The sequence below is a fragment of the Crocodylus porosus genome, unplaced genomic scaffold (genome assembly GCF_001723895.1).
Source record: "Crocodylus porosus isolate Cpor-Errol unplaced genomic scaffold, CroPor_comp1, whole genome shotgun sequence".
In the NCBI taxonomy this organism is placed as follows: Eukaryota; Metazoa; Chordata; order Crocodylia; family Crocodylidae; genus Crocodylus; species Crocodylus porosus.
The window spans coordinates 3,005,149-3,022,003 of record NW_017728915.1 but is presented as its reverse complement, the minus strand read 5'-3'; the positions used below and the strand labels follow the sequence as shown (position 1 = coordinate 3,022,003).

The 16,855-nt window shown below is 46.8% G+C and overlaps 1 protein-coding gene across 1 annotated transcript in view; it reads right to left on the bottom strand.

Annotated features, from left to right (window-relative positions):
• The window catches only part of LOC109310430 (RNA-binding Raly-like protein), a 43,565-nt gene extending 36,250 nt beyond the window's left edge, over nucleotides 1-7,315 (bottom strand). The window contains exon 1 of the mRNA XM_019535546.1: nucleotides 7,123-7,315. Coding sequence (XP_019391091.1) covers nucleotides 7,123-7,159 — 37 coding nt within the window. The 5' untranslated portion in view covers nucleotides 7,160-7,315. The remainder of the gene's footprint in view (nucleotides 1-7,122) is intronic.
• Between the last annotated feature and the right edge of the window lie 9,540 nt (nucleotides 7,316-16,855).

Genomic DNA, 16,855 nt, shown 5'->3' with positions numbered 1-16,855 from the left:
TGCACTTGTCACCTGCCACTCTCTTAACATCGCTGTACTCCAGGATTCACTCTCCCTTGAAATCTGTGTATCAGAAGTTATCCATAAATCATCATGTATTACTTCTAAGATGCATCTCACTGAATTTTCTGCTCATCTTTCCAGTTTCTCTAAATTCTTGAGCATTATTTCTACCTTCATGGTTGGATACAGCCCAGGTAGTGTTATCTGTTAACTTCGGATCAAATACCGGCCATCTTACCATGAACTATCTTGTTTCACTGGCAATGAGAATCTGGCCCTTAACTAACATGTTTAGCTTCTTCCAATACTTCTCCTCTACTGCTCCACCCTCAGTGCTGGTTGCTGCTTTCCATTGCCCTAAACAAAGGGTTTCCTCATCAGTTTTTAAGAGCACAGCTTTGTAACCAACTGCAGCAAATGTATACCAACAACTAAATAAAACTGATTTTATCATTTTATCTAAAGACTGATCAAGAGTTTCATAAATTCATAGATGTAGGGTCGGAAGGGACCTAAGTAGATCATCAAGTCCGATCCCCTGTCCTGGGCAGAAGAGAATCCTGGGCTCATATGACCCCCGCTAGGTAATTGTCAAGCCTCCTCTTAAAGATCCCCAGGGTAGGAGCCAGCACTACTTCCCTTGGAAGTTGGCTCCAGATCCTAGCTGCCCTGACTGTGAAATAGTTCCCTGCCTGCAACTCTTCTTTTAAATCATTTCTTGTATTGTTCATTATATTATCCTCTAAACGTATTAGTGCTTTCTTCACTCAATACTTGTTCCACTGTTTTACTGAGGTTAGAAGCTAGACAAAGGAGGCAGTAATTTCCAGGCTCAATTTTGCTCCCTTTAGTTAATATTAAGACTACGTTTATTCTTCTCTACTGTGCCAGGTAATATTTCATCTAGTGCCTTAGGATTCTGGGGATAATTTGAGCTTCAGTATGGTCTGGTGGATGCCAAAACCTCTGATGACTGTTCGGTGGGCTGTGAGCTAGTAGCTCGTAGTCTTGTTTCCAAGGTGCCAACATCGCTATCGTACTGCACATCTCAACACCCTCCAGACCTGGCAACCAGCAGAGAAACTAAAAACTGCTTTGAATATGGGGCCTGAACACAGGGAATCACCCAGGTAAGGGTTGAAGCCCATTAATGGGGCATTGCAACTGCCCAGGCTAGATATGCTTTGGGGTTAAAAAGGAGATTTCTGCTTCCAGAACTTGCTGACCTTTCATGGAACTAAACTCTCATGTGCTCTCTTCCATATGCTCAGATACAAAAGGTGAAATAATCCATCTGAGTAAAAAACCATATAGACCATTGCACGAGCCTAAATCAAGCCTGATCAGGTCTGGTTTCCCCCTCTGCCTGAATTACTTGCCATTTTCATGCACAGTTCTGTTCCCTGATTACTTCAGGGGCCAAGAGAAAGAAACAGACAGATACCTTGAGAAGGATGGGCTCTTGCATGAGAACAGCCTAGTTCTACACACTCAGCGGTGTGGGTAATTCCCACAGGCTTCAGATCTGAACTTCTGAACTTGTAGAATTTCCCCAATCACAAATAAACACCTGCTCCATCTCTGACTCACCCCTAGGAGCTGCTTTTGCTACCACCTTCCCTGTGCCAGTAGTGGCTGAGTCCCAACCCAAGTGTCTGTGGGCAGTGAAACCAGGGAACCTCCACAGCAGACTTTAGCAGGGCTGACACTTGAGTGGTCCAGTCAAATCCAACCAGTTTGGCTCCTGTTGCTGGCTTCAGGGTAACCAGTGGCATGATGCCAGGTTTCATAACTAAACCTTCCATACAGACACTAGCCCTGCTGTATCTAATGAGTCTTCATAGCACCTAGTCACAGGTTTGCCTTGTAAACTGTGCTTTATATGTATTCCTGAGACAAGCTCCAGCTTGGCTCTGGCCAAAGGAAGAGCCAGAGAGAGGCCCAGTGTGTTACCAGCTGAATCAGTGGCAATGCAATATTATGATGGCCCAGTTCATATGTAAGCCACTGGCCCCTGCTGGGCCACCCTGAGGCTTTTCCCTCAACTCTGCAAAGAAATAAAAGGACAGTGGAGTGAAGTGGGAATGAAAGAGGGAAAGGGGCTATGCATGAGTCCCCTGCTACAGTGCATACTGATCCTTTGTCATCTGCCACCTGCCCCAGCAAGCAGCAGCCCTGTGGACAAGTCCAAGGAAAGCAAGTACTATATGACTGGTTGTGATGTGTAGAGTGTGTGGTGAACAGAGCCTTGGGGCAGATGGATGGTGGCTTTTGAACTGATGAATTCACTAGGGGTGGAAGGGACAAATCAAAAGGATAAAATACTGAAGACAAGAAACACCGAGATCCCAGCACAGCCCTCTTCAGACAGAGCTTGCAAGGAGGAAATGTGGAAAATCACCTTCTCTTCCTCTCAGTGCCTTCAGGGATTTCCCTCCTAACCTGCTGTTTCTGGCCACCTGAAACAACGCCTCTGCCTCACAGCTTCCTTTTACAGCCTGGGTCACATCATCGCCAACTGACACCCCGAAAGCACTGGATCCTCCCAGCATTTACTTCTGGGCACAGGCACTAACCCTGCCAGCATGGAGTCTCTGCCAGTCCAGCCCCCAAGAGTAAAGCCAGCAGCTGAACAGAGCTGGGACTAAGACCTGTTCCTGGAAGTGACCAGAACTTGACTCTGTGCCAGCAGAGAGAGAGGGGAGCTGGCCCGACTCCATCGAGCCCTTGCTGGCTGGGACCCTGAGCTCCTGCTGACCCGCTGGCACAGGCCCCGGGACACTGGCGCAGACTCTGTGCCCCTGCCTGGCTGTTGTTTGTTCCCGCGTGCCCACTTGCTCCCAGTCCCTTCTCCCCAGCCCCATTGTACAGGCGGGGACGAGTGCAGGCAGCCCCAACCCCGCGCTCGTCTGGGCTGAGCAGCGGTGGCGCAGAACAAACTGGTGCTCAGCGCAAGAGAAAAGCAGCCCCTCCCCCTCCCTTTGGCTGGTGCTTCCAGGTGCAGCCACCCAGAGGCCACACGGCTGTCCTGTGGCTCTGCCATGTCACCGCTGCTTCTGGGCTGCCCCATGGGGCAACGATGGCAGCAGAGAGCAGGCACAGGCAACCCTGTGTGGGCTACAACTGGCTGCATCAGGGAGTGCCAGCAGCGGGAGGGGGAGGGGCTGCTTTTCTCCCACACTGAGCACCAGTTTGTTCTGCGGCCCCAGTGCTCAGCCCAGACGGGCACACGGTCAGGGCTGCCTGCACTCGTCCCCACCAGTACCACAGGGCTGGGGCAGGGGGGTCTGGCAGCGAGCGAGCGCACGGGAGTCAGTGACAGCTGGGCAGGAGCACGAGGCCTGCGCCGGTGTCCCAGGGCCAGCACCAGCGGGTTCAGAAGCGGGGAAGCAGGAGCACAAGGTTGTGGCTGGCAGGGGCTCTCTGGAGCCAGGTGGGCTCCCCTCTCTCTCTGCTGGTGCAGCCCAGCCCAGCTCCATAGACCCCTGCCAGCCTGCACCCTGCACTCCTGCCACCCCGCTCTGGGCCCCGCTGGTGCTGGCCCCAGGACACCAGCGCAGGCCCCACGCTCCTGCACTCCCACTCGCTTCCTCTCCCCCACAACCCGCCACCGCTTTCCCCACTTTCCTGCCCACCTGCCAGCCACTCTGCACCACATGGCTCCCATACCCACATCCATACCCACAATACCATACGCACACACACATCCCCACAAACCCGACACCCCTGCACACCCCACACAATATACGAGTAAGACTGTATTTGGAGCTATTACACAATCACTTCTACATATCCAGAAATGCACACAAATCAGGACAAAAATATATTTTTAATTAAATTAAAATATATTATTATGAGTGTTTGATTTTTAGTATATAATTTCGTTTATTTCCCCTAAAATGGCAAACCCTCTTCCCCAAAGGAAGACTTCCAGGGGCAAAGGAAGGGACTTCTGGTGGCAAAGGTCAGAGGTCATGGGCGGGACTTCCAGTCCCAAGATGGCAACCAGGGGGCAGGGCTACCCATGCGGCCCTTGACAGCTTGCCAAAACTTGGTAAGCAGCGCTCCGCCTGAAATAATTCCCCGCCCTGTGACAAGAGGGTCACTTCAGATTAGACATTAGGAAAACTTCTTTATCGTTCGTGTGTCCAGAGTCTGGAACAGACTCCCCCCAGAGGTGGTACAGTCACCTTCCCTGGAGATTTTCAAAAGACAACTGGATGCACACCTCACTGGGGCCATCTGATCTCAGCGGCCTTGAGCAGCGCAGGTGGACCTGATGATCTCTGAGGTCCCTTCCAGCCCCAAACTTCTATGAAACTATTAATCTATTTCTGCTGGTACGGAGAGGGATTTTAAGCTAAACTTGAAGTGCACACATTGCAAACTCCAATAGACCATCAAGTCAGAAGAACAATGGATTGCCACATGGTCTCAGACCCTAGGGCCATTTGGTTCAGGGTCTCACCTCCAACAGTGGGGAGCTCTACATGCTTCAGAGGAAGGTGGAAGTTGCTTTTCAGTGAACAACAGTGAAATAACCTGCCCAGGGTCAGAAGTATCTTCCTAACACCATAAATGCCAGACGTGTGGCCGGGAGCTCCCATTCTGGTTACATCCTGCCGCAGTTAGCTGGGGATGTTCTCATTAGTCACAGAAATCTCCATTCAGTCTTAAAACACTAACAAGCTCTTAGAGACACTCGTGTCTACACATTCATTAATGTGCCATAGTTACTGCACTTTAAATTTAGTATTTGTATAACCAAGTACTAAATCAATATGCAATGACTGGCACTACTGCACAGTAGCACCAGCACACAGCTTTTTAGTGACAATAACTGCAGTGGCCTACTACTACTGTGCAGTAGCATAATAGCATAGTTTTTGCCCTGCATGCTACTGCGCAGCAGAATTAAACTACTGCACAATTAGTGTCTTGTGTAAATGCACCCACTGATACTCTGAGTTTTACACTGGGCCATGTACTTCCTTGAATTACTGTTATATGTGTTATCTTCTTAATATCAGATAAGATAAACACAAACGCCTGATCTATCTTCTCCAAAACAGTCATTATTATGGACACCTTTGGATTTTATATACCTCCCCACGACCACTCTCTGCCTGCTCTCTACAGTAAACCCTTCCCATTTTTCCATTCTCAGTGCACCTCAAAGTCTGTCCATACCACTAGCCCTCATTTATAATGGCAGCCTTTCTGAGATCACATTGCCAGAACTGAACACAGTATTGCAGGTGAGGCCAGACCTTTGCTTGATACAATGGCACTACAATATTTTTAACATGATTTCCCATCCAGTCTTTTGGCACCCAACCATGCTGTTTGTGGTTTTTACTGTCACTGCATACTGAGCCAAGGTTTTCATCCAGCTATCTACAGCCACATCCTTATCCGCTTTTTTGAGTTGTTTTAATTAAATTTAGAATCCAGTAAGGTGCGCAAGTAGTTTAATTTCCATTCCACATTACTTTGCATTACTCAACACAAAATATCATCTGCCTCCAGGTTGCCCATTCACTTAGCTTAGGCAGGTCCCTCCAGAGTTCATCATCACAGTGTTCACTAGTGCTGACTAATCTAATGGATCTTGTGTCACCTACACATTTCTGTTTCCTCACATCCTTTTCCAGATCATTGATAAATGTATTAAATAATGTTGGTGAAATTCTACTAATAGTCTTTAGTCATATTGAAAATGTTCCTACTCTTTGTTTTGTCACTTAACCAGTTTCTGCTCTGTTAGTAATTGATATCTGACACCAATAACCTTTCTAGCCTCCCTTGAAACACTTTGTCAAAGACTTTTTGAATGTCCAAATAAACCACATTCTTATTTAATCACTATTTTGTTGATGTGCTTAAATCAGTATAGAGTCAAGAAGCATTATTTTCTTTAGTAGACACCATGCTGATCTAGCTGTATCCTCTGAGGGCCAGTTGGATACTTCATTATTCTATTTTGATTATTTTAACCAATTCCTCAGCTGCAGAAGTAAGGCCCACTGTTCTGTGAATCCCTGAAACACCCCTACAACTTGTTTAAGGCAAGTACAGTTGTTGGTCTTTTTCTCCCCTAGTACAGTGGCTGATTCCAACAAGAGATGGCATATTTTATTAGCAGCTCAGTCACTTGATTCCTCCAGGGTGCTTGTATAGTATCATCCAGTCCTGAAGACTTGCTGTTCCTTAATTTGCCAGTTCCCTTCATCGTCTCCTTTTCTGATGTCTTAATCTCTGACAGTGCCTCATGTGATTCCACTTGCACCTGGAACTTCAATTAATCACAGAACATGGAGAGGCAAAAAGTGCCAGGTTCCACAGCAGGTTGTGTCAGCTCCACTGGGCTCCTATTGTGAGTGGCACAGCCCCAGCCAAAATGGCTCATATTTATGAACAGCAGCTCGTACTCATTTTGAGTAAAGCTAGGCAGTCAACACAGAGGATGGGTTTCCCCAGCTTAGGGTACCTCTACATTCTCATGGAAACTGGATGCATTATGCCTGTGATGGATTCCCTTTTGCACAGAAATAAAACGATGCCCATCACACTAGGTGGCCCACCAGGCTACCAACTTTTCTTCCAGACTTTCTAAAGCCCAGACTATTACATTTGCCCTCCATGAAATTCAGATCACCACCCTCTGGCTTGGCAAGCAACTGTTCCAACACAGTAGCCCCTCTCTGCTCCCCATCACACAAGCTAGCCTTGTCAAGAATGCCTTTTAAATGCTAGCCACATTGCTTTCATGCATCAGGAGACTTGACGATTCATCTACCCACTTGCCTTCCCATTAAAAAATTCCCAGAACAGCTCTTGTTGGAAATTTTCAGATGCAGTGAGGTGAGTCCAAATCTTGCACAGAAAACAGTCACTGCCTGACTGGAAACCTCCCCAGTTCTAGTCTTTGCTGTGTTTTGTATTCACGGTTGATGGCAATATCTTTGCCAGCTTGTCTGGGGAAAAATAATTGAAATTGTAGATGCTCGCTCGCTCTCTCTCGCTCTCTCTCGCTCTCACACACACACACACACACACACACACACACACACACACAATCACTCACAATCAGACCAAGAGCAGGCAGTGAGTACTTACATTTCCAGCACCCTTCTTCACTACTGAAGAGAGTCATGCCACCCTACGCGGGGGCCTGGTGCCAGGAAGAAGGAAGGCTCTTGACCACGGCTGCACAGTGCAGCTGTGCTTCGGTTTTCTCAGCTTGCAGCACTTACTCGGACAAGCTCCGGTTGCCAACAGCTCTTTGCTAAAGAATGGATTTTAGAGCTGAATGCTGTACCACTGGAACATACCATCTCCTGGAGCACTTACAGGGGAGGAGGGGAAAACATGAAGCAAACCATCTGGGAAGCAGGGGTGGGCTGCAGGGGATGGTGGCCAATATATTTCTGTAACAATGACTTCAGTGCAGAAAGCTCATAGGGGGATTTAGACAGTATCCCTTGCAGCAGAGGTAGGGGGTATATTTTTGGTGCAGAGGCTTCATTTGGGAGTGAGGTGTAACTCAGGGATGTGCCAGCTCCCTGGGGACCATGCATTTGTGTGTGTGTGTGTATGTACAGACACACACACACACACACACACACACACTCATCCTGATCTCACTGTAGCAGCTCTGGTTGAAGTCAATGAGGGCAGGATTGGGTCTCTGGCAGCTGACAAAGGGCTCAGTGAGTTAATGCTGGGAATGTCCTTGCCCTAAGCCCAGAGGGTCAGTTTGGCTCTCTGTTGTGAGAGTTGTTCTGCATGGGCCTCTTTTTCTGGAGTGCATGTGCTCATGCAAAAGCAAGTGAGGCCAGTAGTGTGTAAGAGAGACATGGAGGAAGTGGGGTATGGAGGTGTGATCAGGGCTTAATGACATGACTGATGGGAGAAGCTTGCCCTGCCACCCCTCCATCTGAGCCTGCCCTGTGACTCATTCAGTACCTTTCTTCAGCAGCACTAAATTCACCCTTTTAAACCTCTATACTACTATGCCAGCCCTTGTGGGTTTCTGTCTTCAGAGTCAGACCCATCAGGCACCCTGGGGCAGTGTGAGGTCTCCTGCTTCTTTGTGGAAAGAGAAGACAGTGAGAGAGTTTGCGTCCCAAGACATAAGGTGGAGGTGGACAGAGCCCCTGCTAGCACAGCAAGCGAAGCCTTGCTCTGTGTCAGATAAGCATAAGTTCAGAGGCCAGGAACATAGTATGGTGGCCATCCTGGCTGCACAGGGCACCTGCTGTGCCAGCCGTAGATACAGGCAGCCGTACAACAAACAGCATTTTCAGAGCCCAGAATGCAAACGTCCATAAGAATCCGCATACTGGCAAGCCAGAGGCTCAGACTTCATGAGTCAGGCCCTGAGATCATGAGATTATGAAGAACAGTTCATTTCATAGGTTCGGTTTGCCTTTGGCTTTTGGGAAAGGGGCTATTGGCCCCTCACCGCTGCAGGTGCATTCATCCCTCGCTTGGCAATTACTGTGCCCACATGTGCCCAGCCCTTTTATATTCTGCCTTTACAGGGGGGCACTGGAGTTCATGGAGAAAGACTGCTGAAAGACCTCAACCAGAGCCAACTGCAGCAGGACCAGGGAAGCCATGTGTGAAGAGACTGTTACTGGTGAACATCACAACTGGGGTTGGGTGTAAGCAGCACTCAGCGGGAAGCACCTGAGACTGCGCAGGAAACGGAGGCAGTGTGGGCACTGTGAGACACAGCACTTGCTGATCCTGCCTGGAAATCTGCAAGTTCCTATTTGTCTCTTGCAGACAGGACTTGAGAGGGGACCCAAGGACCTTGGCCTAAGGAAACCCCGCCCTCCAGTACAGTGGTTGGCAATGTTTTTTTAAAGGTGGACCAGAATGACCCAGCTCAGGTCCGATGCCAGCAAGCACTAGGACCTGGCCACTGCTGCGGTCACTGCCACTTCTCCCTACTACCTGGCTCGAGAACAGAAAAGAGCCCCCCATTGTTGAAGCCTCCTGTTGCTGGAGTCTCCCACTGCCATGGGTCAGTTCCAATGGCTCCATGGGCTAGATCTGGCCCACACTTTCTCTCCCTGCCACACAAACCCAAATTGGACTTGCTAATACTTGTCCATAAATCACAAATCTTTGAGCCACTATCCACAGGACATCTGGAAACACCCACAATTTCTGCTATTCCTAATACCCCTTTATTTAACCATGTATATGACCCAGATGGACTCCACAGAATCAAAGTGCCTTCAGTGCTTCCTTTGAAACTTTATGCATCTGGTGCACAAAAACCGTGCAGCACTGCCCAATTACTGTAGCCACAGTTATCCTTAGCTCTTGCAGATGCTACAACCTCAGTTCTCCATTACGCTGAAGCTGCTGGAAGGTGGCTGTGGTTCCCAGCTTGGCCCCAGCTTAAATTAAAGCAGATTCTGCTGGTGGTGCATTATCTGCTAGAGTTCTGATGCTGGGAGCTTACAACTGTGGGGGAATCAGATGAAGCAAAGCTTGCCTCTACCCCAGATACACCCATTTCCTCCCCATGGTTCAAAATGAAATTAGGAAGCTGAACAGTCTGGCCTAAAATCTTCTCAGCTTCAACTTTGCATGTTGGATCTGAGGTGCTAACAAAGCCAAAGATTTTCTGAACAAAAGACCAAGCAGTGTGGGATCTGTGTCACTCAGCAATAGTTATGGGTCTGCCTATACAGGATAGGTATTCTGGTTTAAGGTATGATGTGAACTAAAAACACAACTATTCCAGGGTAATTCCATGTGTAGACAAACCCATGCCTGCATTTGGGACTTCAGGCAACCAGACTCTTGCATCCTGTCTCCAGCTGGGCGCAGGTCCATTCTGGGCAGTTGATAACTGGCAGAGTCAAGGCAGAATGTTTTAGAACACGTGGGCGAGTGATCAGTGCGTCTAGCTGTTCAAATGCAACTTGGAGTTTATTTCCTGTAGGTCCATCACAATGGGTATGTTAGATGCTTACTAGTATTTGTCATATATCCATGTCTGTTAAGTTGTAAGCCAAACTCCCAGCATGTTTGTCCTTATGCTAAATTGGTCCCAAATTCTAACACCATTGGTCAGGAGTAAACCATAAATGTCTGCAGTGGCACTTCACTTTCCTCTTCCAAATCCATCCTTAAAAACTTCCCTTTGTTGTAATGGCTAGCAAAAACCTAATAGTGGTTAGGCTGGTGGTGTGCTGAGACTGCTACCTCCTGTGCCTCCCAGTGATGACTCCTTGTTTTCTTGTGCTCTCCTGTCAGCCTGTTTCCATCTGCTGTCTCTTGTCCCATATTTAGATTATAAACCCTTCTGGACAGGGATTGTCTTTTTGTTCTATGTTTGTGCAGCATGGGAGAGCGGAGAAAGGGATAGGTCCTGGCCCAGGTTCCCAAGCACACTGGTGTTAATGATGATAGCAGTGACAGCAGCTATTAACACATGCTTAAATGTTGCCAGGACAAAAGACCCTACTGACCCCCCCTTCCCCCCTCCGAATTTCTAATGAATTTTGCCAAATACTTGCTCATCCCACTGGAATCCGTCAGATCTTCTTTACTTTGTAGGATGAGCATGTCAGCAATGGCTTTGAGTTTATCTGGATCAGCAATTAAACCATCTTTGTTCAATTTCTTTCCCTTGTGGCCAGACTGTAAAGTCTCAGTCTCAGGGGTCCTAAAAGGAACTAAAAAACTCTGGATCAAACCACTCAGTCTTTCTAGTCCTTGCCCACTCCCCTGTTACCATGGCCAACTGAATGTGTGGATTTTATTATGGGAGATACACAATACAGTGCTTAATGATTACAGTGACAGTTGACCTATTGACAAAGATGGCTGATTTCATCCCTTTTCATGCTACTCCTACAACCAGTGAAACTGCTAACTTATTTATAGGACAAGTTTTTCAGCTTCATGACTCTCTGACTCAGGTCAGTTCAGAACACAGGCCCCGGTTTGTCTTGAACTTCTGGCATGAGTTCTGCAGGCTTTAGATATGGAACCCCTTCATTCCTCTGCATACCACCGCCAGCCCAATGGATAGGTAAACCATATGAAACAAACCCTTGAACAATACTTCAGGTGTTTTGGAAGTATCAAGAATTTGTTTTCAACAATGCTTCCCATGCAATTTTTTTCTAATTATGGGTTCCATCTGGCACAGTCTGCCCTTTCTCAAGTGCCTGTCATAAATGACCTCATTACTCACCTCCAATAAGTCCAACAAGCACTGCAGGAGAATCTTGATGGTGGCAAGGCTGTATATAAGCGCTAGACTTAGCAACGCCAGTAGGCTGGTCCTGCTATCTCTGCTGGGGACAAGGTTCGGCTCTCTTCTAAGAACATCAAGATGTTGAGACCATTAGCCAAACTAGATCACCAGTACCTGGGGTCTGTTGGGGTCATTGAACTTATAAATCCAGTTGCCTTTAAATTTGATTTGCCTGAACCCCCAAAGTCTGCTCCTCTTCCTGTAATAGTAGAAGGGCATGAAGAATACATTGTAAGACAGATTTTAGACTCCAAACTAGTTTGGGGGAAGTTCCACTACCTGCTGGACTGGGAAGGATATGGGCCCTGAGAACAATCTTCAGGAGCAACTAGCCATGCCCATGCTCTTGATTTGGTGTAGTCTTTTTGTCAAGGGCACCCAGAAAAGCCTGAACTGGGGCCTTCTGGAAAATGGCGCCTAACAAGCAACCCAACCCAGACTAATTGCTCAGCTAGCCAAACCCGCCAGAGGCTCTAACTTGACCTTGCTGTCATTGTAAGAGCCATTGTTCTTGCAATGTAACAATAATGTTGGGACATTTGTTGTGCCACTATTATTTCACATTTATTGTTAGATTCCTTCATTCTGTTCTGTACATGACATGCCTAAGTCACTGTGTCCTTTAAGGTCCATACTTTAAATTCAACCAGCATCTACTCTTAACTCCACCAGAATGAAATCCATTACAGATCTGTGAATGACTTTTTCAAATCTCTTGGGAGCAGAAATAATTCCAGGAAACATCCATTTACCTGTATAATATCCAAATGGTTATTTGCATTTGCATTTCTAAAAACCAAACGGTTCTGTAAAAGTCATCAGTTTAATGCATGACTCCTTTCATTTTACTTGCTAAATGTTTTACCTCTGAGACTTCCACTGCCACCTCTTCAACACTCTGCACTGGATGATATTCCCATTTGATGGCTTTATTTAAATCAATGACTATCTGCACTGTTCTCAGCTCTTCAACAGGGCTCATAGAATTAACTCCTTCTACACTGTAACTTATTCCTCCTTTCCATTAGCTCTAAGTTTATCTGCATTATCAACTCCAGTCTGTCTTTTATCTGTTGAACACACCTGTTTTTCCCCCTTATTAATGGGTCTCTGGTGTTACAGATTTGTCTAGCTTAACATGGGTGTTCTTCCAGACATTCACAGCTTTGTATATGATGCTGCCTGCGCTCTCTGTATATGATTCTGTGGTGTTTACAATAAACATCTCTTGAATAGACTTCAGGGCTAGAAAAAATTTTAATTCTAACCTAGACAGTACATAACCATGTACAGTTTGGAAATGCTACAGATTTTATTAAAAAGTGTGTGTGTATGTGGGGGGGGGGTGTAATAATGGCTTGTTCTGATCTGGATGTCTGGTGTATGAAACATTTTGCTCTAGATTCTGACCAGTTCTCTTAGTTACCATATAATTTACTTTCCTTGTAAAAATATTACAATGTGCTCCTGTATCCAGTGTAAATGATACCGCTCCATCCTCCAGTAAGCTGGTGGGCAATTTAAGCAGCCAGGAAAGGCAATAAAGCCTCTGTCTTTCCTAGCCTAGGTGCAGCACTGCACAAATATAGCTATACTGCTTTCAAGTCTGGAGCTAGCACCATCACAGCTGGCCCAGGTTAGCTCTGCCCTGCACTGTATTAATGCTTTGCAGACACACACTAGAAGCCATGTGCCTGGAGCTTGTTCAGGCATGTACTACACAATAAGACAGCAAAAAGTAAAACCACTGGCCAGTAAAGTCTCTGGACTTTTCTTTCGTTGACCAACTAGGAAGGAAGATGCTCCCTGCCCTGGGCCCTGTTTCCCTTCCTTTCATACATAGCTCCAAGCAGCCACAAAGTGGGCCTGTAATCCCTTGATGGGCTGCAGAAACTTTACTCTGTTACATGTTAACATTTCATTAATTCGTCATCATCATTATCTCATGTTGCTCTGTCTGACACAAGCGTCCTATTATGGCACCACTCTCACCCCTGTGGTAACAAGAAAGCAGGATCAAGGAGAAACAGATGCCTGCTATATGGACTAAGGGTGTATTCAAAGTGTAACTTGCTTTATTAATGATGTATACACAGCCAGAGATGGTCACAAACAATGCAGAAGGTAGTACCAAGAGATCAGTATTCCTCCCTTGCCCTTTTCTGGGCATGTGGGCACCCTTGGATGTAACTGAGCAATGCACCTTTAAACATGATAGCGTATGAGTGTATTAGACTGTTCCTTAGCTACTGTGCTGAAGAGCATCAGGTACTTAGGAGTGGACACATGTCTTTGTATTGTTCTCTTGATCTTCCCCTTCCCCCATTACTTTTTTTTTTTAATGGCCTGAATACCCACTGTCCTGGTAAACTGGAGTCCAGTAGCACTGGCCATTTTGCAGAGGATAGTTAAAATCGACTTCCTGCAACTGTCTGCACTGTGCTTTGGCCTCAATCTGTCCTTCTACACAGAGTATTATATTTTGCTCAACACCATGATCTCTGGGCCCTTCATGTCTAGTTCTCCCATTTTCTCCACAAAAGGAAATGCATTTGTTAATTGTACGCAGACACCAGAGTTAATTGTTCAAACTAATTGGAACCAAAACCCATTCATGAAATCCAATTGTTTGATTAATGAAACAGATATTAAAGGAACATTTATGTACTTACTGCAGATAAAATATATATATAAACTTTTTCATTTTGTTGATTTCAGGGGTTCCCCCCCCCCCCCAGTCATTAAAAAGACACCTTTCTCTCAGCCACCTTCTCCCTGCCTTGTATTGCACACCACGTGGGTTGGAGGCAGGCATGTCCCATGTTTAGGTAACTGAATGGTTCAGGTAACAGGTGTTTGCCAAATTGACTTTTGATGTACGTGGTATGGTCCTGCTCACCAGGGAACGATATTGCATATACCATTACACAGTTCTTTTGCTCATTGTAGGAGCAAGTGTTTAGAGCTGGGGAAAAAGCTGCACGGTCAGTCATTTTATGCTGCTGTTTCTTGGCTAGGTAAAGAAAGGCAGCTCAGGAGTACAGTAGCCTTGCATAAGTATTTGTCCTAAAATTCCTGCAAGAGAGAGCTAGCTGCATGCCATGTGAAACCACCTCCATCCCAGGATAACACTAAAGAATTCCTCCCATGCAGCAGGGTTTATCTTCCAACATGAAGTTGACTTGAAGCCACTGACATCTGCTTCCACTCAGCAAAAGGGAGACGCTGTATACACAAAACCCTTGGGTTTGTCTTATGTGCTTTGTGCAGCCACTGAAATAATCCCATTCACACTGGCCTTGCTCAAAGCCTTGCCATTAGGCCCAACAAAGAGGCCTAGCCAGTCCAGGGTCAGGGGAGATATATGAGGTGCTACTCCAAGCAGGGGAGCAGGAAATATGCCAGTTTGCAAGTTAGTTCACAGGTCAGTTTGCCACCCTCTTCTTTCAAGGGGTGCCTGTAAGGTAAGATAGACACACACACACACACACACACACACACACACACTTAAGACTGACTAACCTACATTGTTTTATTTTAAGCAGCTAAAACTCAGCATTTAGACCAAGACTTAAGCCCTTTGTTTAACTAGCATCCAGTGCAAAGGGGGAGTTTGCTAGGGAGTTTGTTTGGAAAATTTCTCTCACATTCTTTCACTGTAAGCTTGCAGAGAGGAAAGAGGTTTGCAGGGAAAAGGGAGCCATTCAGGACCAAGGAACAGCAAACAAGGCTGAGACAGGATTGAATAGCCACCTTCAACTCCCTGAAGGGGGATTCTAAAAAGGATGAAGCCAGACTATTCTCAGTAGTGGTGGCAGATGACAGAATGAGGAGCAACAGTTTCAGGTTGCAGCAAAGGAAGTTTAGGTTAGATATTAGGAAACACTTTCTCACTAGGAGGGCAGTAGAGCAGTGGGACAGGTTACCTAGAGAGGTGGGGGAATCTCCATCCTTGGAGGTTTTTAAGATTCGGGTAAACAAAGCCTTGGCTGGGGACAGTCCTGCTTTGAGCAGGGGGTTGGACTAAATGACCTCCTGAGGTCCCTTCTAACCCAAATTTTCTATGATTCTATGATTGTAGGATTATATTAGCATAAATATGCCTCTGCCACTAGTTTTATTTGCATGATACCTGCAATTGCACACAACAGACTTTGGGGGGAAGGGAGTGGGGAGAGCCATATAGCCAGGGCATGTGGCTCATTCTGCTCTTCATTTACCTGTCTCAGGAATAAATGTACCTTATGCTTCCCACCACCACCTCCTAGCTGAATGCCCTGACCTGACCTTCCAACTCTAGGAAAACTGGTGACCCTGTCAACTGCCTCCAAGTCAGTTATGTTTAGCCAGGGATTTGAATGCTTCTAACAGAAATGTGACTGGTGGGCCATGGGTCTGCGTGAGTACGTATCTACTGAAGCCTGCATCTCCCTCTCACCCTTTATGTATGGAAAATGCCAGGATAAACTGAACAAGACACAGAATAAAATTAAAATTGAAAAGGAAAAGGAAGAATAAATTAAAAGCTACTGGAGCTTTGCAAGCTGGGGGTAGGCAGCAGGGAGCTGAGGCATCCATCTTCCTCAGCAGCAATCTGAATTAATACAGAGAGCTGTCAGTTGGCCTCTCAGGGTCAAGTTTTTGGCAGCTGCATTAATCGCTGGCTGGATGGGGCAGAGTATCAACCAAAGCCAGGGAACTGTTGCTGCACTGTGGGTCATTCATGTTCACAGGTCGGAGAAAGGCACCATGAAGCCAAGAGGTTTGCGCACAGAAATAACAATGGCTGTGCCCCCTGGAAATCTGTGGCAAGGAGACCATAAATGGGGAGTGAGTGCATCAAACACTTTTTGAAGTGAAGTCTGTGCCTTGTGTGGTGCCAAATCATGGATGCTCTCCATTTGAGGTTGTTAGTTCGTGGCCATATTATACCAGTCCTGAGAGCAGTAAGTGATGACTACTCCATGTCTTCTGTCTACTCTCATCCAAGAGTGTGACTGGATGTACAGAGCAGGCCATGCAGGAGGCTTGTGCACCTGGTGCCTGTTTGGGGTATGCTAGCTGCCACTGCTACTTCTCCACTAACTTCACTCCAAGATAGATGATTATATTCTTGATTGACTCTGGCTCCTTGATGGGAGCTGGGAAGCAGCAGTGTAACTCAGGGGTGCTGACTAGGGCAGCAGTCCTGGATGCCACCTTTGTGAGTGCCATGGAAGAAGCCACTGCTGTAGCAGCAACTAACCGTACCATCACAATCAGAAGCATCCCAGCTGATGTTTAACCTTTAACCAATTCTTCACCTCTGTTTTCTTGAGCAGGGACTGGGACTTCCCCACTGTGATGCAGGACAGACTTGAGGGGAACGCCTCTAGACCTCAGGTTGGGGAGGACCGGGTTAGAGAGCTTCTGGAGGGGCTGGACATGCTCAAATCAGTGGGTCCAGATGCTCTTCACCCCAGGGTGTCGAGGGAATTAGCAGGGGTTATTGCAGGGCCCTTGGCACAGCTTCATGAGCACTTATGGTGCTCAGGCCAGGTGCCGGATGATTGGAAGATAGCC